Source organism: Phalacrocorax carbo, chromosome 1 (genome assembly GCF_963921805.1).
Source record: "Phalacrocorax carbo chromosome 1, bPhaCar2.1, whole genome shotgun sequence".
NCBI lineage: Eukaryota > Metazoa > Chordata > Aves > Suliformes > Phalacrocoracidae > Phalacrocorax > Phalacrocorax carbo.
The window spans coordinates 188,911,140-188,932,507 of record NC_087513.1 but is presented as its reverse complement, the minus strand read 5'-3'; the positions used below and the strand labels follow the sequence as shown (position 1 = coordinate 188,932,507).

Genomic DNA, 21,368 nt, shown 5'->3' with positions numbered 1-21,368 from the left:
CAAATTGTCTATTAGGACCTCCCAAGCCAGCACAGCGCAGGGGCAAAAAATACGGTTTGGCTTAGTAGGCATGGGTGCAGGTAGCAGAAATAGCCATACGGTGGCAATATGCTCATTGTAGTGCTGCATTTCACGGCTATAAAAATCTGCCAGGCAACATTTCAAGTACTCTCACCAGCTCGATCTTTTGTATAGGGCCCAAACAAGAGCAGACCAGGCCTGGTGGTCTGCCAGAGGAACGTGGTTCTGAACAAGTACCCTGAAATACTCAAGGCCTGTTGTTTCAGCGGGCAAACTACAACAGCAGGCAGCACGTGACTTAATGGCATATTAGTTGCAAACTTCATTACATTAAGGGCTTAGATACTTTTCACCAGCTGAATCTTCCAACAGCGCCACAGTCCTGCTAAAAAAGAAGTCGGCACACAGGTCAAAATTCTTTGTGACCTAGCAGTAATCTCTAAGTATTTCAGATCATTGGAGATGCACAACTAATTCACCATCACTAACTGGTTACAACAGACTCAGCAATTATTGCTACATTGCAGCAATAAAGTAATTTACAATTTGATGTATTGTTTCTAAAACCATATATAACCTAGCCTGCTCTTCTTTAACAATTACCATATTTTGAAGAATAGCCCCAAACCATTTAAAAGGAATGTTTCAATAAAATAACCACATAGAATAATCAGCTGTATCTGAAGACTACAATGAATTAAAAGTGATAGGAAAAAAAGTACATTTAACTTCCTGGTATTTATAATGCTTGCTCCTTGGTTTGGGCTTTGAAAATAGGAACAGTCAGTTTTATTTTGGGGAAGACACCATGGATCCAAGCTCATATATCTAGGTCTGCGTGTCTCGATCTGCGTACAGCACTCCCCAGAAACACTGCCTGGTCTGTCAGAATATCTTGAGTATTACTGATCACTGGTATACATTATGGGCAATGCTTATTAACCTTTCCACAGGCTGTACAGTGTCCTACTCCTTTCACCTGGAGATTGCTTCTGAAGAGCCTTATTGCAAGCACTTCCATTAATTCCTAATACAAAGAAGAAGAAGAAAAAAGGAGGTTTGCACAGTTTCAGCTGAGGAAAGTGCTATTAACCCTCAGCATGGTAGTTTAAGCCACCATATTCCACTTTATATTGCCAAAAAGTTAGGACCACAAAAGCAATGTCTCAACTTTACCAGAAGTCACTTGTTGATCTGCAGCAAACTGCTTACAGATTGCTTACATTTGCAACATCTGTCCATGTCCAAGTTGTAGAACAGTAATGTGCTACAGGTCGCTGCCTTTCATGTGCGAGTAAAGCTAGAGTTCTTAGCAGATGTCTGAACAGGAACACCTCTTACTTTGCATCTCTGCAATTATTTGACTATTCAATGCAACTAAAGGGGCAGAAGAAAATTCTTTTTGTCAGTATCCAAGATGCCAGGTATAACTTTATACATTTAAATATAAGATTTTAGACTGTTGTCTCTTTACTTTTTAAGTATAAAATAGCTTCAAACCTGTATGGCTCAGTCCTCTAATACATATGTGAAACTTAATGGGGAATTTTATATTTTAGGGAAGGGGGACTTGTCATTTTTGTTTCACCTAAATATTATTCAGACAGGTAGTACAAAACGATGGCCACAGGTTAATTTTCCTTCTCCTTGTTCAAATGACATTGAAAAAAATGTGTCAAATACTGCAAACTAGCAGGCGGCCAGGAAAAAAAAGCTGTAATCAAGACTGTGGCTGCTGGATAAATACCTGTGTCAGGAGTTAGGGCAGCTCTGCTGTGGCTCCCCCATAGGCACACTCTGGTGTTATTTCAAGGTACTTAACTCCTAAATATAACCTTCTTTAAAAACAAAAAAAAAACCCCACACAAACAAACAAATCAGAAAGAGATTGTGGTTCTAATTAATAAATTCAGTTAAATCCTGCTCAGTAAGCTTAAACACATCCCAGCAATCACAGGGTTTTTTTGGGGGAAAAATGAAGATGATGTGCTACTTGACCCGAGCGTCAGAAGCAGCCCAAGTCCTGCCCTCACAGCTGCTACCATGAAGTGATCGTGCCCCTATACTGGGCACTGATGAGGCCACACCTCAAATACTGTGTTCAGTTTTGGGCCCCTCACTGCAAGGATATTGAGGTGCTGGAGCGTGTCCAGAGCAATGAAGCTGGTGAAGGGTCTAGAGAGCAAGTCTTCTGAGGAGCAGCTGAGGGAGCTGGGGTTGTTTAGTCTGGAGGAGGCTGAGGGGAGACCTTATTGCTCTCTACAGCTACCTGAAAGGAGGTTGTAGTGAGGTGGGGGTTGGACTCTTCTTCCAAGTTACTAGTGGAAAGAGGAAATGGCCTCAAACTGCATCAGGGGACGTTTAGATTGGATATTAGGAAAAATTTCTTTACTGAAAGAGTGGTCAGGCACTGGAACAGGCTGCCCAGGGAGGTGGCGGAGTCATCATCCCTGGAGGTATTTAAAAGACATGTAGACATGGCACTTCATGGCGTGGTTTAGGAGACATGGGACTGTTGGGTTGACGGTTGGACTTGATGATCATAGAGGTCTTTTCCAACCTCAATGATTGTATGATTCCATGACTCCTGCCACGCCCGTGCCCACCCGCAGGCCGAGCCGCGCAGCGAGCCCGCGCACCGGCCTGGGCCCCCGGGGCCGCCTCGGCCGGGGGCTCCCCCACCCCCACCCCCACCCCCGCCCCGCCCCGCCCCGCCCCTCCGAGTGGGACCACACGCCGCGGTCAGGCCGCGGGGTTTCAGAGCGGGAGCGGTGCTGCGGCTGCTACTTGCCGGGGACCCCAAACCCTATCCCCGACCCCCCGCAGCCGCGCCGGCCGCTGAGGCGTTTCCTCACCCGGAACCGCCTCCCGCCGCCCGGCCCGGCCCGGCCCCGCCGCCTCCCTCGGACGCCTATATAGGGGCAGCAGAGGGGAGGCGGCGGGGCCGCCGGAGCGGGCGGTGTGCTGTGGTGAGTGATGGCGCCGGGCGGCCTATAGTCCTCTCTGTTGGCGGAGCGGGCCGGCCGTGTAGCGGAGGGGTCCTTCGGGCGGGAAGCGGACCGCGGGGCCTGGCGGGCGGGCCCGGGAGGCGTCCGCGGCCTCGGGGCTCAGCCATGCACGGCACCTCGGGAAGCTGCGGGCTGCTGTACAGCCCGGGCCGAACGCAGGCCGGGGCTTTCCCGCTCAAAATGGGTGGGCGTTCTAGGGCCGGGGGGTGGCGGCGGTTGAGGCCTGAGCCTTCCTCTCCTGAGGAGAGCCGTCCTTTGGCTTTGCCCGGCCTGGAGCCGGCGGTCTGACCGGTGAGGAGCCCCTCTCTGGGCCAGCCGTGAGCACGTGTGACAGCCTGCTGCCCTTAGCCCTGGTGCTGCTCTGCTGCTGCTGGGGTGCCGGCCTGCCGTGACCTTGGGAAGCGAGCTACGGCCTTTCCTTCGTGTTTGGAGGATGCACCGGCAGAGGATAACATCTGGGGCTGCGGGTGGAGGACTGCAGGACCTGTTATGATAACTAACGCTTCTGTGTTTCCAGGTTTGAGTCTTGGATTTGCTTTGGAAGTAACGGAGTTGTTGTTGCCGTGCTATATATACAAGCAGTTTTTGATCTGGTGTTGTTATTACAAATAAGAAAAAAAATAGGAAAGAAGGTATGTACATATATAGTAACAGTGTAGTTTTGACTAACTTCTGAAATCTTCTGAAAGTGGCAATGTGCTCTTATGGATCAGGAAACTAAATTTCCTTGGCTCTTAAAACTACCATTTTTATAGGCATCTCTGGTTTTCTTTCTGCTGCCAAGCTTTCAGTGGGTATTTGTGGGTGATTTGGCACATGTTCCCTTTGGGGACTGGCACAAGTTGATAAGCACTCAGCATGATGCGAGCAGTGTATGTTTTACTGAAGGCAGGCCATTGTTGCTCTTGAGTAATCCCCTTCGTTCAGAGGCTGTCTTGCTGATACGTTGTTCTTTTCTTTCTCTAAGCTGGGAAAACTGTGGAGTGCTGTGTGAACACTAATGATGCATATAGAATAATGAAGCGTAATTTGGACTCGGAGCCTCTGTTTTAAAATGACACCTAGCATACTATGCTGTCAGTAGTGAAACGGTTCAAATCTGTAACCACAATTTGGAAGTATCTTGTGTTAGTGTAATTTATTACAAGAGTAGTGACAATTTTTTAAAAACCCATTACGTTCAGATTTCTGCAACACATCTGAGACACATTGGACATGTGAAGCTACTGAATGACAGTATTTGGCCTACTCTTGGGGTTTTTTTTAAGATTCAGGAATAATAAATCTGTTCAGAGACAGGCTTCCTTAAAGCCTTGCTTGTATGCAGGTGTCTGTGCTTGTAACATAAAAGTTTTAAAAAGGATGTGGTTCATATAGTATGGGTTTTCTTAATTATTCTTTCAATCATTCATATTACTCCAAAGTATATTTTGGGAGACAACAGGCTTCAAAAGAAGCATTACGGTAGGTAGAAGAGTGAAGAATGTTCTGGTTACTGAGTTATTCTGCGTGAAGACAAGCTTAACAGTCAGAGAAGGGCTGATACTTGTATTGTGTGTATTTGTGTGTGTTTTTAAGAGTCCTGCAACTTTTTTGACAGTGCTGCCAGCCAAGTGTCTAGCTCAGCGACATGGTTCTGAAACAGTGGGAGATCTTTGGCTCAGTGATCTTACTCTGAACAAGCAAGCTTATTTTAACTGCTCACCCAGTGAAAGTACCTAGCTGCAAAATTGAGAACTGAATTAATTTGAATGTTTTATTTTAAAGTGTCACCTTTGTATTTTTGCTTTCGAGCTGCCTTCCTGAGAGATGAGGTGTAATTCTTATTTATAATATGCTGGTGTGTGAGGGACTTGCACTGGGAACATGACAGCCAGACACAATTCTAGATGTTTGTATTAATTTCTTTTCTACTCATGTTTTCTGAGAGCTGCGTAGAAACCCCTGATGTGCCTGCATCATCATGAATACAGTTTTCTTAGCTGGTGGTCACCATGAGGAGAGCAATTCTCTGTTTTGTTTTATAGGTGGGGAGTTGAGACAGAGGTGGAAATATTCCTGCCAGCTAGGCTTAGACACCTGATGGAGACTATGCTTCTATAATCAATAGAAAGGTAGTGCTCAACACTTCCCAGGAGGTACTTTTTGCTTTCATTTGAGAGATCCAGTGAGACTAGAAGCTGGAAAGCCACAGTAATCTGCAGCTAGGCAGTGATACTCTGGACGACTTGCCTAATGTGTCAAAACTAGTCTGTCAAAATACAAATATGCTACATTCCAGTCCTAGGGACAAGCATTTTCTGTCTCTAAATGGTTTAGAACAAGCTAAATGGAAGAGCAGAAGTGAAAGCATTTGTGTGATGCTTTTGCCTGTCAGAGTTATTGTTGTAAACTGTATATGCTTTATCTTTCTTTTCCCACAGGAGACAAGTATCTCAACACCTGCCAGGAAACAGGAGACTTCACTCTGAAGTAACTGATAAACAAGTGTGAAGCATGAGGATCAACCCTGCTATTCAGGCTGCTATTGACCTCACAGCAGGAGCTGCAGGTAATGCTGGAGGGAACTTAATTGCACAAACCTTCTGAGGGACAGTTTTAATAGCTTTGGCAAATGTAAAAGGAGTTTTCCCTTGCTATAAAAAGCCTCGCCTTCTGTATTTTAAGGGTATGGAGGTGAAGCAGCTGACCTCAGCCAGGGTTGTTACTGCATCACTATCACTCCTCCCTGATGAAACCCCTGCCAAACAGTGACGGTGTAACCCTTATTTCAGACTAATAATTTTCCAGAAGGATGTTTAAGTTTCAGTGATAGTTCTCATGAAGAATCAGTTACAAGTAGAATTTTGGAATGAACTCAAACAGTGTGTGAGTCAGAGGTGCTGCTTTTGTCACAGCAACCCCCTAATTGAAACGGGCAAGGAGCTATCTGAAGGGTTGTTGGCTCACACAACATCCTGGTGTGAATCTTTAAAAGCTGGGAAGCTCAGTAGTAGGACTGATGATGGTGAATTTACTTAACTAACTTCCACTTCAGTCTAGCCTGTGCTATAGAGTTTTGCTGGACCAGTTGTGACAGTCACCAATGTGGAAACAGTTGCATTGTCTTGCTGGCATTACCATGTTGGTTATGTCTGTGGCTGAGGGATGATTTAACTCTACCAGGGAAAAAGTGGTCTTTCTGACACTTCTAAGCTGACAGTGTTTATACAGAAAAGGTAGAAGGAAAGGTTTGCCTAATGTACTGTTGTAACTAGTTTAAACAATTCCATATTTTTTCTTTCCCATACAATAGCTATTTCAGTCCTTTTATGACTGTGTTATTGCTGTGAATATGGTGGTATTAATAGCGTTAAGTGCATTCAAAGGTAGTTATTTGAGGTAATTTGTCAGAGTGGAGTTAACCTTAATGCAGTGAGAAAGCAAGGGCTGACAGATAACATGAGTCTCATGTGGCACCTTCCTAAAGGATTTTGTCTGCCACCACATTTTACCCAGCAAATACCTGCTTTGTTAGCCTTTGCAAAATATGTTATTGACTAGGCAGCACCCTCTTTCCCTGCAAGGGAAGAGAAGTGTTTCTGCCATTATTCCTTCATTGCCTTAGGAAAAATATGTTTCTGTTAGTCTGTTAATTCTTCTTGGTTTTTGGGTCCTCAGTAAAGAATAGCTATTATCTGCTCTGTCCCAAAGTAGCAACTTAATATCTGTGCAATTCTTGATGGTTTTGTGGATGTTCCCAGGTGTTTAAATGGCAAGTGTGATTGCTTTCCTTCCCGGTACTTCAGCTCAGGAATGCTGCTGTTAACATCCAGGGCAGTGGAGCACTCTGGCTTAGGAAGTTGTCTTTCTGAGTTGAAGCCTGGTGTGTCTCATCTTGGCTACTACAAGAGCTGGAAACTAAAGTTAGCTTAGAAATCCATTGCTTGGTGATACTGTTCCATGTCCAGATCCAGGCTAAGAGGGCATGCATTTGAGTTTTGCCTGGTTTTTGGTGGTAGAGCTTAGAGGATCTTAGAAATAATTGTGCTGTTTTCTTCTCTGGTGTAGTTCTTCCTTCCTTCAGGTAAGATGAAGTAATTCATACCTTTTTCAACATGACTTCAGTAAGCTTAAATCATGGTTCTTGTTCTTTTTCTTTGCTGCTGCTGTTGCAATAGATAGTTTTACTGTTCCTCTAGTACTTATTTTCCATATTCTTTCCACATGCTTGCTTTGTATTGCTGATATTCATTGGTAGTGCTTGCTTCTGTGTTATGTATGTCTCTGCACCCTTTAAAAAGTGTATTTAACTAGGCAAACAGCTAGCTGCTCCAGCAAACGCGTAAGCTGGTTTTACCTTCCTTTCCAGGCACAGTCTTGACTAGCTGGTAAGTAATGACACATTGGGGCAAGTATATTTGGAACAAGAGGAAAACAAGTCATTTAGCTCCCTGTGGGTCATAGTCCTTTGCCTAGGATCTGAGCAACTTCTAATCACGTCTTTGAGTAGGACTCCTTTCCCCACTGTTCCTGTGTTGTTATTAGGATGACATTTTTCTAAATGTTTGAGCAGGGTTGACTTTTTTCTGGTTGGTTTTGGTTTTGTTATTGTTGGTTTTTTTAGGCTCTTTACTGGTGGCTGGAAGAATTTTCTTTTTCTTTAACGTTTTATATATTAACTGGGACTCCTGGTCTTTACCTTCAGGCTTACAAAGTTCATTGCTGTAGTTTACTGGGCTTCTTGTGCCACCTCCAATGACAGTGTAAGGAGAGCCCTTTCTCTTTTTGGAACAGCCATTCACAGTCAACTCCCAGTTTTTCAGCTTTGCATTTCCAAGACCGTTCCTGGTTTTCCTGGGCTTTTTCCAACAGCCATTGTTTTACTACATGTGGATGTTTTAGACCTAGGTTTACACAGGAACCCAGCATTTGTCATGTAGATTAATATCTACCTGACTTGTCTGCAGGTAGCATTGGCTGAGCTTTTCCAGCTCTGCTTTTCATCTGGGCTTACGTGGATGTTACTGGTCTGAGCCCGCAACTTCTCTCCTTGGTTATCCCTGCCAGAGCAAGAAACTCTTCATGCTTCCTTGCATGATTTGCTCTCAAGCTTTTAAAGATCCATCTGGTTGAGAATGAGGTTTTACAGGAGCTAGAATCTTGAGTTCCTCTTAAAGACCTGAGGTACCCCATTGCAGAGGAGCAACAACAATGTAACACAAATGTGTTTGCAAAGAGTAAAATAGATTGAAAAGCACCCTGGTTAAGCAAACACTTGCTTACTCTTCTATTATTATTATTATTCTATTATTATTTCTTAGAAGAAAAATAACTCATCTTAATTGGAGTCACACATCTGTTTCTATTTTAGTTTCTTTGTTATCTGCATTTACAGAAAACTATTTCAGTTTCATAGCTGAAAAAACATCTTGTTAACTTGCCCTCTTGAAGGTATATGCATGTCAACTGTGCTTTGATTTAAAGATCAGCTTCTGGTTTAGGGTGGTTCTTCCTTCTCTCCTGCTAAAAAAAGAAAACCATACAGCCTATATAAGGCAAACCTATTATATGCTTCCTGTTAGGAATTGGCTCCTAATGGATTGCTGTCAGTGTATGCTGGTATTTCTTACTGAAAAAGTGTAACGTTGGCTCTTTCTGCAGACTACTGAATTGAGTTAGATCTTGTGGAAGAACACTGCACTGTGGGTAAAGTGGTTATTGATGACTTTGATAGAGATATCTCACAAGTTTTCAGGGTATTGACCTTGCAGTTCAGTTTGGAAAAGATAACATGTTGAGAAACTTTGCCCTTTTGCCCTTTTTCAGCTTATTCTGGACGCTTTCTTCCAGTATCTGGGAATAAATGTAAATAAGAATCATCTGGAGTTTTGAAGTAAAGAGCTTGAGTCTTTTGTTATCAATTTATAATGCATCATCAGTTTTAGCACTCTCAGCAGTGTTCCTCTTGTCCCGGGGGAATCTTTGTCTCCCTTGATTACAAATCTTTCATTTTTGTTATTGTTGGAACGTAAAATCAGATGGCTTCTGAACCACTGCATTAATGAGCAAGGGAAAATGTTGCTTAACTCATTAACACAAGTGACTTGATTGCAGAACAATACCTCTAATGCGGTACCTTTTTATGGAAGTGAACTGATTGATTTAGATGCTTGCTTTTAGTGAGGTAAAGAAATGCTTAATGAGAGTCAAGCTGTAACTGCTCTTATGTGTGACACTTTTTCTTCAGGCAACTCAATACACGACGGACAATTGATGCCACTGTGCTAAAATCAGTGCAGTTGTCCTTTCCTGGGGAGAATTCTTTCATCTTTGCTTTCTGTGTGATTTTTATTTGTGTATAGGTGATTCAGTTGTGCTAACCTTCAGCCACCCTCTTCACTTCCACTGCTTGCTTAGGTGGGACAGCATGCGTGGTGACTGGCCAGCCCTTTGACACCGCCAAGGTGAAGATGCAGACGTTCCCTGACATGTACAAAGGAATTGTTGACTGTTTTGTGAAAACCTATAAGCAAGTGGGCTTTCGAGGCTTCTACAAGGGAACAACACCAGCGCTTGTAGCCAACATCGCAGAGAACTCAGTTCTGTTCATGTGCTATGGATTTTGCCAACAAATTGTGAGAAAAATTGTTGGAGTAGACAGAAAAACAAAGCTCAGGTTAGTAATAGCAATCTGTTTCATATTTTAATATAAGTAAAAAGTCATGCAACTGCTACTTGCAGATACTGTATTGTCAGGGTGCAACTGATGCCCCAGGCCCCCCTCTGCCAGTATGGAGCTTAGTGAGTTCTGGAATATAGACCTTTGTGCTAGGATATGATGTCTGACTACACCAAAGCCATGTACTTGTCACTGCAGCTGGCTGACTTAGATAATCACAACTTAATTGGAATCTTCAAGACCTGGAACATCTTACCAAAGGGAATGGCAACACCTGAAAGTTTATATTCTCTTGATCTCTAGGTTGTTCTGATTTTGCAGGGGAGGTAATGGTTCCTCTTACAGGGAGTCATACTAAGAGGAAAGGATGTTTTTCTAATATTGTCTTGCTTTTTAAATTTAAGTTTCAAAAGCTTGAATGTAACGGTGGTTCGACCGAGGGTCTAATTCTGTGCAGTGTGTTGTCTACAGTACTGGCAATAAGTGGTTGCCTAAGGAATAGAAGAGAGGAAGTGTTTAATATGTACTGAGTCCTCTGTCCAGCTGTGTTCTTAGTTCAGAGGATTTCTTGAGCCTAGTGCAATACAGCCAGTGACTTTGGATCTCTTTCGAAGCACTTGTCCAGTCTCCCCTCAAATCCTTGTATCTGCGGTACACTCTGGTGGGGAGTTCTGCAGGTGATAATCACTAGTTCTGTAACTGGAAGAGGCAGTTGGTCCCTAGCTGCTGTCTGTATGCCACTTGGGGTTTTGTAAACCTCTATTCATTGCTCTGTGCCCCTTTTCCCCACCTGAGTCTTTTCCTAGGTAGAAGAATCCCAGCCCTCCTCGTCAGTGAGCGCTTGGGAGCTGTTCCTTTAATTGTCCTTGTTGCCTTTCTGTGAAACTTGTAATTCTGATGCATATGGGTTTGAACTCTTGAGACCAAGAGCAGTGCAGCATATTCAGGGTGTGAACAAGTCATGGATTTATGCACTGACATGACGATCATAATCTCTTTTTAGCTAGGATGGCTTTTCTCCAGGTGCGTCACTTTAGAGCTGTCAGTGGTCCAGCAGTCTCAGTGTGCCTTACTCAAGGTATGTCTTCTGTGCAGCACTGAAGAGTAGCTGCACCTTCTCCATCCTTGTGCTGCCCCACAGTGTGTAAAAGACTTCTCGTACTGTCATAACTCCATTCATTCAAAGAATAACACAAGGTTAACCACACTCAGCTTTTTATTAATAGCTTTGTTCTGCCTCTGTCACATCTGTCTCCAAATGGAAGTAGCTGAGGAGGCCATGATTCTGCATTTGAGATCTCTGACATGACACGGGTAGCTGCTTAAGTGCAAGTATCTAGAAGTGGCATGTGAGGTGTTCTCCTGTCATGTGTTAAGGTGTGCTGTATCTTAAGACTGAGGCCTGCTATGAGGGAATATGACATGAAGAAACTCATAACTGCTCTCTACTTCAGTTCTCTTTCACTGTATTCTGGCAGTTGAGACCTCTCAGCTGAGACAGAATTGTTTCCACCTTTTTATTGCTTTCTTAGATCAGAGATTTTCTGCTTGCTCAGCTTACAGACCCCTTATCTTTTTCTGCCCACTAAAATGTAGGAGGTAGGCCTACCAACAGCATCTTCACTTCTTAACCATCTTTTGTGATCCTCCTGGGAGGCAGAGCACAGACTTGCAGAGGCCCTGGGATCATCTCTTCAGGTGACTGAGATAGTGTGTTTAGGGTCATATGTAGGAGAAGTAGCGCAGGAAACTTCCAAACAATGTACATAGGTGTACTACTCCGCATCTTTGGAGTAAGATATAGAATGGGAATGTAATTTGAATATGTAGCAATAGCAAGTGCCTCTGACATCTCACCCTTCTTTCCTTGGTCAGGTACTGGTATTTTTCAGATCCAGGATGGCTGTTCAATTTGTTATTGATTGAAGAGCAAATAGCATGATTGCATGGCTGTACTAGGACAAAACACTGAAGGTTTTAAGTTTACTTGAAAGATTTCTCCCTTGGTGCTGCTCCCATGGTCTCTTCATGGGGATCACTGTGAGGGCATCTTATGAGGCGCACGTATGAGAGAATCAAATTGTCATGGTCTGCAGAGGCGCCCTGAGTATGTGGTCTGTCTAGGATGTCTCCACCCATCGTCATTGTGGAAGAGGCCAGAAGCCTTTGTAGTGTGCTGTAGGGGAGGCAAGAAACCCTGATGAGGTGGCTGTCCTCCAGACATGACAAGTAAAGAACTGTAACTACCTTCATTGCCTCTGCTGTTTAAAAACTGTCATAACTGTCTTAGCCTGAAGAGGAAAATGTGTGAAGTCGCAAACTGAGGTGAACCTGACCATTTTTCTTAACTTGTATCTAAGCAATTACTTGCCGCTTTTTCATTATTTTATAGTGTTGGAGACTTCTCAAAACCAGCTATAAAAGTTTGGGTTTGCTTTAATACCTTTTTGTTTTTTCAGTAATACTTTAAATGGTTTGGAAATAAACTTGCCTGTGTTTAGGGATATCCTGGTCAGTGTGTGAAGCCTTGCAAAACAGTTACAAGGACAGTTACAGAACAACACTTTTTCCAGTTAAAGGAATACACGCCACTGATGCATGAGTCAAAGAAAACAAATGGAGAGAGAAACACTAAATGCCATTTGTCTTTCAACATCTATTTAGTCCAACCAAACTGATTATATTCCATGCTAAAGTCTAAACTGAGACAACTGAATGGAAGGAGAAGTGCTAAATTCCATTTGCCTTTTAACATCCATTTAGTCCAACCAAACTGATTTCGTTCTGTACCAAAGTCTAAACTGAGAGAACCATTATCCTTGTTCACCTTAGTTTGACTTCCTCAGTACGTGACTAGTCATCTTCAGCAGGTTATTTTCCTTGAAAAACAAGATAAATGCCATTTACAGAAGAAGCAGCAGCTGTGTAAGAGTAGTGGATTCTTGCTCCTGTGCTGTGTGATCAAAACTCTCCCACCCAGAAAAAATACTGAATTAGGCATTTTGAGTTGAGAGGGAACTTGACCAGGATTCAAGGCTTACCACTTCTGCGGTGAGGTTCGCTACATTAAAGACCAAAGCCTAAACAGTCGGTGTAGGTGAATTTTTGTATGTAGAATTAAACATCAACAGGCAAAAGTAGAAAAGAACTGAATTATGGCTAAATCTAGTCCTTTATGTACATGTGTCAGAATTCTTTTCAAGTCTGATACCATCTGGTTTTTTTCTTCTCTGAAGGAGAGAGGATCCTGTGCACCCTTCAGTGCATAGTTTTAAGGTACCTCTTCCATATTTTCTTACCCTAATGTGTAACCTTACTGCCTTGCCGTAGCTCATAGCTTAATGACTGCAGGGCTCTGCCACATACTGTATTTTTAACTCTGCGTTGCTCTGTCTTGAGCTTCACTGGGTTGCATCTCGGATCCCTGTTAAGCCAAGTTTTGTGTGCTGCAAGAGGGCTGTGCAATCAATGTTGCCATTTATTCACTGTGTATTACTCGGTTGCTGCTCTGCAGCCAGTTTACTGATTTCTTCCACTTTGACAGTTCCTGTCACTGCCATGTCTGAATGTCACAAGCTTTGCTTCATGTCACAACTTCAGTTCCATGACACTTCTGCAAGGTGAAAAGCTGTAGCTTTAGTCTCTGATACTATAGGTGTATAAAACTTGTGTGCACAGGGCAAACATGTCCCTTTTATGGAAAGTATTTCTGTGTAGCGGTGAGGTCAGTCTCCACTGTGCGGATTCCCCAGCCCCTGAAAGAATAGAGAAGCTCTACTTGTTCTGTGCTATTGGGCAGCTCCTGTCCAACACAGCAATGTCTGTCGGAGCCTGTTTAAGGTGTATCACACAGCACTATGATGCTCGAGTACCAGCCTTTTGAGTCCTGGCAGTTTGGCAGCCCAGACGTTGCAGTATGTCAAAGCAAATTACAGTGCTGTCCTGTTAGTGGTGTGGTTTGTTTGCCTGCAACACCCACATGGTTGCATTCATGGCAGCACATCCATAGAAAGATCACAGTGGTCCATTGTGCCTTGGTTTCAGGTTTCTAGCATCTTCCACTCAAAACCTTTATTAACATTGGTAAGGTGAATTTGAGAATGTTGACATCTGTATGAGGTGGTTATTGCTCCTGTTCTCTTTCAGGAGGTAACTAGTACCCAAAAGTTGCCCTGTAAAACAAGTCTACAGAAATTTTTCTAAAAGCCAAGAAGAGGAAGATTTGATAGTGTTTGTTCTGTTGCAATCACTGAAGTACAACCAGAAGAGTAAAGGTTGCAATTTATCTTCTCAGGGAGGGGATGTATTTGAGTTGTACATGAAGATCGGATGAGCTAGGTTTTCCATCTCCCTAGTTCAACTAACTGCCCTCTTACTTTGAGACTCCTTTCCCAAGACTGCCTGTCCATTTTTCTTGATGGGATTGAGAGTACAGGTTCAGGAAGCTGAAGGTGCGGTGGCCCCGCTGCACTGGAGGTCTGTGCCCAAATACCTTCTGCAGTTTCTCTCTTGCAGTGATCTGCAGAATGCTGCTGCAGGCTCCTTCGCCTCTGCCTTTGCCACCCTTGTCCTCTGTCCCACAGAGCTGGTGAAGTGCCGGCTGCAGGCTATGCACGAAATGCAGTTGTCAGGAAAGATAATCCAGGGGCACAAGTAAGTATACACCCTGCCCAGTATCTCCGAGCCTTGTTATGTGTATTTATTATTTTTAATTCTGTCCTGGCTCAGTGTCACATTTGTAGCACACTGTTAACCAGAGATGAGTTGTAGCTGCAACTGGGAGGGTCGCAGCCTGGAGATCTTTCAGGCACTAGTAAATCTGGGTGCTGGCAGGATCTTGTACTGAGTCTTACTTGAGTCCTGTTGTCTGCACAATGGATCTAACCCTTAACTGTAGCTGTAGTTGCTTATTATTCTGTAACCTTTTGTTCTGGCTATTAAGCATCACTAACTGGATCAACCTCTCTATCAGTACAGTTTGGTCAGTAGTGAAGGGTGTTATTCAGAAGGATGGTCCCCTTGGATTTTACCGTGGCCTGTCAAGCACTTTGCTGCGGGAAGTCCCAGGCTATTTCTTCTTCTTTGGAGGATATGAACTGAGCCGGACATTCTTTGCCTCTGGGAGATCAAAAGACGAATTAGGTACAGTGCCACTTTTTCCAGGTGGATTCTAGCATGCTGTCGTGGGGGTCATAACGGAGGGAGGTATGCTAGTAATGCACAGCAGTTGTAAAATACACGTAAAATGAAGGAAACTGGACGTACAGAATATGGAGGTCTGCATTTTGTGTATATATAGTAGTGAATCATTGAAGCGACCACTTTCCAGTGGAGCAGGATGTATAGTAGATGAAGAATAAATACAGTAGGTAACAGTAATATTACAAAACTACTCTACAGTGCAATGCAACTCAACTATTTCATTTCAGCAGCTGTCCAGAGCGATTTTGACAACTTTAGCTGTGTTCTCTCCAACTGTATGTTCAATTGTATGCTGAAATGTATGCTGACCACTAGTTGTCAATACAACGATAGGGAGAGAACACTGAGACTGAAAATTAGGCAAGAAAAAAATGAGGAGAAGCCAGAATAAATATCGCTTGTCTCCTGTTGAAAGACTGCACAATCATACTTCGTCTTGTGGGAGTTAGGGTTTCAGCTGCATGCATTCTGGTCTTTGTTGCAAAATGTTTACAAACATCTGATTGAAACACAAAATTGAGGCTGCATCATGAGAAATGACTGATCACAAAGTAACTTCAGTGTACCAAATGAATCTCTATAGGTGATTAGTGACACTACCTGATGGTACTCTCAACCATTTCGCAGTTACCATTGGGAAGTGAATACAAGTGTGAAAGGAGTGGAGTTAATTTAGTTAATACAGTCAAAACAGAATTCCAAGTTATGCTTTTTTAGCATGGCCAATAGTCTGAGAGGCACTCCTTATAACCTTTGAGCTTCTGGTTAGACTCGCAACTTACTTACCAGTGGCTTAAAATTAACTTAAAGGTTTGTCCGGGAGCAGAAACTGCTCTTTTGTCGTAAGCAGGTTCCTCTTTGACTTCTGCAGATGAAATGTGATATTTATGTCAGTGAATATTTTGTGGTGTGTGTAAAAGCTTGTTTCTTAACTTCAGGTCCTGTTCCTTTGCTACTAAGTGGAGGTTTTGGAGGCAGCTGTCTGTGGATTGCTGTGTATCCTGTGGACTGCGTCAAATCTAGAATTCAGGTTCTTTCAATGGCTGGAAAACAGGCAGGCTTTATGGGAACGTTTGTAACTGTTGTGAGAACTGAAGGTGAGTACACAGCGTATCAACTGATTCTGTAGGGCTGCAGATTGGTATTGGAGGGTACCGATTTCAAAAATTGCTTAAGAAATCTAGTCCACTGATAATGTGTTAGAGACAGACAGTAACTGTTTCTAACAAACAGAAATATTGATGCTTCACATACTCTGGAAAGATTGGAATCTAGAAATTGAGACCTACTGCACCTGCCACGCGTCTTGGTTCAGGGGACAATTCACTTAATGCATACTGAGTTTTTGCTAGCTTTAAAAGCAGATAAAGGAATTGGCTCCATTACCCATGGCCAAACCTATACATGAAAATTGAAGGAACCAGTTAAGTTCAGTACAGAATTTTTTCTTCATGTCTAGAAGTTAATACGTGGCTGACTAAGGCGTGTTTGATAAATCAATCCTATCTAGCCTGGCAACTTGGGGCACCTACCTCAGTGTCTTGCCTCTGGAAAAGGCCTGCACCAGGCGCTTTAGAAGACGGTGTAAGAATGTACGTGGCGGCAGCAGATACGAATCCTGGCCCTGTTACTAGGGAAGATACTCACCAGAACAGGAGTCTGTCCTGGGGCACAGCTCCAACATAGTTCTGCAGCATGTTCTGTCCCCTTGCCAGCTGTGGTACAGCTGCTGTGAACTGTATCCTCAGGTGACCAAGGTATCCTTCTGATGACTGTCATACCCTAGATAAGCTTCTAACATAAGCACTTAAATGGCTAAACTCATGTGACAACTCTAGATGCTCATTCTGTATCAACAGCCAGTAACACTGCGGTTAGCTGCTACACCAGTGAGTTCAGCTCTCTGGGTGTGCATGCCCCTTTAAGCAGAAGCATTACCTTCAGTATCCTTTGAAGGTAAAAGTACAGTGGTTGATGTGTTTTTAAATTGCTAACTGGCTCTGACTTCCTTTCCAGGTGTACTTGCCTTGTATTCTGGACTAAAGCCAACTATGATCCGAGCATTCCTTGCCAATGGGGCACTGTTCGTTGCCTACGAGTACAGCCGGAAACTTATGATGAAACAAATAGATTCTTACTGATACCTGCTTGCAGATAAAGAACAAAAGGTTGTTTAAGGATCACTTAAATAAAGGATGAAAAACCTGTAGATCACATCATGGTCTGAGCAGGGCCAAATCAGTGACCTAATTTTAGGAACTCAACTCCAGTTTAGGATTTGTAATCTCTTAAATTCAGGTGATTTTACAGAGATGTGTACATGCTGCTTGAATTGGACCAGCAGAACTATATCCATCTTGCAGATTCTGTACTAGGTACATTGCATGTCATAATAGTATTTTCCCTGACCTGTAATGGTGCTAAAGAGAGTTATGTTGGCCTCTTGGGTTTAACATAAATCCCAGCCTACTGCTGCACATTAAGGCAAAGCACTGTTGTTAAAATCTGTGCTGTGGTGGTGAACTTTCCTAGTTGTTGCTGGCAAGTGTCTGACTCAGACTAACCAGTCCTGTCTTGTTTTGCTGTGTATGACTGACTTACACATCCCCCAGTTAGGCCTCTGCCCTTCTCCAGCTCCCTTCTGCTCTGTGGCTTGCCAAGGTCATGGCAGTTGGCATCTGACTGTGGTGCTCTGTCCCAGCAAACGGGCCTATGAAAGTAGGAAGTGTTTGCCTCCTACCTTGTATGACTTAGGTGAGGCATGCCTACATTTCAGATAGAAATGTAGAGGTGGGGGGTTTGAGTCTGTCCAGCATTTGTAACAACTGGGGAGCAGTATTTTATTGTTTTCTAAACCCTTTAAAAGTGCTGGAGTATGCTAAGCACCACTGAATTAAATGCCTAATGTAAGGGAGACTGCTGGAAATAGCTGCTGGCTCAGAGCACAGAAATGTAACTCTGCAGGCTCCTCTTTGGGTCTCCTTGACATGAATGGGTCCGTTTGCCTGAAGGACGGGAAGCTGGAGAGGAGCAGAAAGCCAGGACTGAGTTCCACAAGACAACTGACACCATGGTCCCTGTGGCATAGCATGCACTTGGGCTGGAGTCCTGGCGCTTGCTGTGCCTCTTCAGCTGAGTGGAAAAAGCTCATGTGACTGGATAGCTCATGACGCCTTCAGGCCTAGAGGGCATGCCTGCTTGGCCATGTTACTTGCTTAAACATGCAGTTAGTATTATCCAGAATTATGCAAACACCACCTATTTCTAGATGCCACTTTTATTCTTGAAGTAGGATGGTCTTTATACAAGCACGCTCTGCCTTGCAATGAGCAGCTGCTGCCTAGCATGGGAGAAGGCAGAGCAGGTCTCAGAGCAACACAATTCATGATTGGAGTTGTACAGGGGGATGTTGTCTGCATGCTGCAAGTGACAACCTGCCCTTGTGGAAGGCACAGGCAAGCTGCCCTCCAGGGTCAGAGCTCTCCTACCCACCAAGACCATCAGAGCTACACAGTGATTAGCAACTTGTCCCAGCAACCACAACTTGTGAGTTATTGACAAGTCATGGCCAGAACAGCTCAGTTTTGTATGTCACAGCTTCCATTTCAGATAAAAGCATCTCAATACCTGCTGCCTCTTGCAGCGTAGCCGGTGTGCACTTAAACTGGCTCCTCCACTGCACCATTACAGCCTCTTTGTGGAAAGGTGGTTGCTGCAGTTCCAGAAACTCTTCTTGCTCCCCTCCGCCTTTGCATACAGCAGGAACTGTTCATCTCCCTTTCATGCACCCAAGAGAAAAAGCACCAAGTTACCTTGATTGACCAGGACACTAGGGGCAGTAACTGCGCATCATCAGTACTCTAGCATAAATGCCTTTTAAACATTTAAATAATTCAGGTACAAGAGTGAGACTTCAAGAGTTGTCAGACTCCCCCTTCTTGCCTCCTGCCTGCCCAAGAGAAACAGTATACTTGTGTATGTTTCTAATAGTTAGGAAAAGGTATGGGCTGATTCCGCATCAGTGGAATACTTCAATCTATTACTTAGATTTGTCTTTGCTTTCATTTTTTAAAGCTGATGGTCACAGTTTTTAATACAAAAGTTGAAGCTTCAAGAGAAGCATGATATTTAGAACTGAACCTACAGCAAGAAGCTGGTGGCTAAAACAGACCTGCATTTTGAGAGTTTACTTGTTGACATTTATGTAAGCAGTAATTTTTCATTCACAGCTGCTTAAGCTGTACACACATATCAGTGGTTCAGCTCAGAACTTTATATGTTGGTATAGGAATTCACTGGAATAAAGTTTGATTTGATTAACTGAGTGCCTGGCTATTGCTTATGCAACAACACTTAACCAAGCTTGACCAGCTCAGGAACAAAGAGGTTCAAGTCAGTGTCACCACCCCTCCAGAATTAAACAAAAAGGCTTTTCACAATCAATGCACCTATAAAGCCCTCAGAACTGAGGGCAAAGTGCCAGCTGTAACAAAGTGCTGTGAAACAACTACCAATTTTACATCAACTACTATAGAAAATAGAGCCCATAGTTTAGCTCTTGGCCTGGTGCTTTGTTAATACCAGAGTCGGTTCTAATATTAGGGCTCAACTGAAGTTCCAAGTTTCTGGATGGCTGATTACCACAATACCCTGGTAGCGTGTAAGTCTCCTGCCAGAAGAATGCCAGGAGTCCAGCACAGGTCACCTAAATTCCACATGCATAAGGGATGAGCATCCACTCCCCCAAAGCCAGAGAAGGTCACTGCTGGAGGGAGGTTAGGAACTATTGTTACCATCCTCTGAGCACTATCTCCCTCATGCTGCTATTTTGCTGCTCATCCCTGCTTATACAGAGGTTTTTTTACTTAACTGCATGTGTCAGCTAGAAAAATCTGACTCTTGGTGTTGTAGCCTTTGCTGCTCCTGCATGAGCAGATTAGCTTACTTCACAAGCAGGAAGAAGGTTCACCTTCTTTGCCCTGCAAGCGATTAGAAAGGGCATCCTAGGACAGAGATATCCAATCGCCAGAGCTAAGCCAAGAGGAACTTAGTCATCAGCTGCTTCTCGCTGCCGTAAGATGGCATCCTGTTGCAGCTCCGAGTACATTCAGCGCAGACACAGGCCTTCTGTTGAGCCTTCTGGCTCTGTCGCCCTCTAGTGATGCAGCTGCGGGTATTCCTTCCTCTTCACAAGCCAGAGATCCAGGGGTTGCAGTTAGATGTGCCAGCACCCCTTAACCTCGAGGGACGGTTTGCTAAGGTTATGTGCAATAACACCCGCAGCCTCTGAAGCAACACGACTGCCTGGGGAACAGCGTTGCAGCAGCTGACTGAGCCAGCACACCCTTGCAGCAAAGGCGAGGCTGCAAACCAGCAAATCAGACAGTTCTGACCTGTCAGCACAGCTCGGGAATACCACATCCAACTTCACGTTCCCCAGTACAAGAGAGGCAGTGGCATACTGCAGCAAGTCAAGCAGAGGGCAACCAGGATGGATGGTGGAAAGAGCTGGGTTTGTTCACCCATAACAGAAAGGAGGAGAGATCTTACTTCAGTTACTTCGCACATGGGAGGGGACAGAACCAGGATCTTCTGAGACACATACAGGGTCTCAGCCACAACTTGGAACATGGGAAATTCCAACCAGGAAGGAAAATAAGTTAAGATTAATGCTTGTGTGAAATCCCTATCCTTGCAAATCTATAGATCTGAACTAGGTTGCATCAGCCTGCTCTACCTGGGTCTGTTTTGCACAGGATTTTGGACTATGTGACATCCAGCTCTTCCACTCACAATATCAGAGTGACCCAGGCTTACCCTGTCCCGCACCTAGAACTGCAAACAATTGGTGGAACACTTTTTGTCACTGAAGACAGGTTTCAGCTTTTACACTTGAAGTACAGCACTGACAGGAGCAGCTTCCAACTCTGGGAGTTTCCAACAGCCCAGCTCATAAATACCAAGTAATTACACAGCAGTAGCTAAATCTGAGTCCACACACATGTACTTCGCAGTACACCACCACCCTCCAGGAAGCACCTGGAAGGTATGAGGTCTCTTTGCCTATTCCCTTAGCTAGTTATTAGCTATGGAAAGCTATGTCAGTCCCCTTCTGGTTCCTAACAAAAATCCTAAAGAAGCAATAGAACAAGAAGCTAACCTTAACACGTTTCGCATCAAGGAAGGCCTGAACAGTCTCCACAGAAGTGCTGCGCTGCTGATAACAGCTGGAAGCAGAATAAGCATTTTCTGCACATTACAGGTTTTAGTCTAGCTTGAGGGGTCAGTGAGCATTTGCAGTATCAGCTCAGAGGAAGAAGTGCTGCACACAGATCAAACCCAAGCCTGGCTAACTGATCCCAGGCAGCTGGCGCACTCCTGAGCTGATGTGCCATCTCAGCCCTTTGGGGCGAGGTAGTGGCAGAGAAGCACCTGTGCAGCCCCCAACCCCCCAGTCAGCCAGGTGTTGCTCAAAA

General features: G+C 44.0%; 1 protein-coding gene across 5 annotated transcripts; it reads left to right on the top strand.

The window, feature by feature from the left end:
* The first annotated feature begins 2,737 nt into the window (after positions 1 to 2,737).
* On the top strand, positions 2,738 to 19,212 carry SLC25A15 (solute carrier family 25 member 15). Of its 5 annotated transcripts, XM_064440929.1 has the most exons (9): positions 2,738 to 2,990; positions 3,547 to 3,661; positions 5,057 to 5,143; positions 5,453 to 5,580; positions 9,429 to 9,687; positions 14,206 to 14,343; positions 14,663 to 14,832; positions 15,831 to 15,989; positions 16,909 to 19,212. In XM_064440929.1, exons 4-9 carry the CDS (start codon positions 5,526 to 5,528, stop codon positions 17,031 to 17,033), a joined length of 906 nt encoding a protein of 301 aa, XP_064296999.1. In that variant the 5' UTR covers positions 2,738 to 2,990; positions 3,547 to 3,661; positions 5,057 to 5,143; positions 5,453 to 5,525; the 3' UTR covers positions 17,034 to 19,212. The 5 variants fall into 5 exon arrangements, with proteins under 5 accessions (XP_064296999.1, XP_064296997.1, XP_064296998.1 ...); XM_064440927.1 differs by lacking the exon at positions 5,057 to 5,143; XM_064440928.1 differs by lacking the exons at positions 2,738 to 2,990; positions 5,057 to 5,143 and adding an exon at positions 3,074 to 3,213.
* The last annotated feature ends 2,156 nt before the right edge of the window (positions 19,213 to 21,368 follow it).

Bases quoted from the DNA above. Each gene is read 5' to 3' on its own strand.
- SLC25A15 (XM_064440927.1), top strand. From the start codon at position 5,526: ATGAGGATCAACCCTGCTATTCAGGCTGCTATTGACCTCACAGCAGGA. The intron at 9,688-14,205 runs GTTAGTAATAGC...TCTCTCTTGCAG, and splicing joins GACAGAAAAACAAAGCTCAG to TGATCTGCAGAATGCTGCTG. The intron at 15,990-16,908 runs GTGAGTACACAG...CTTCCTTTCCAG, and splicing joins AACTGTTGTGAGAACTGAAG to GTGTACTTGCCTTGTATTCT.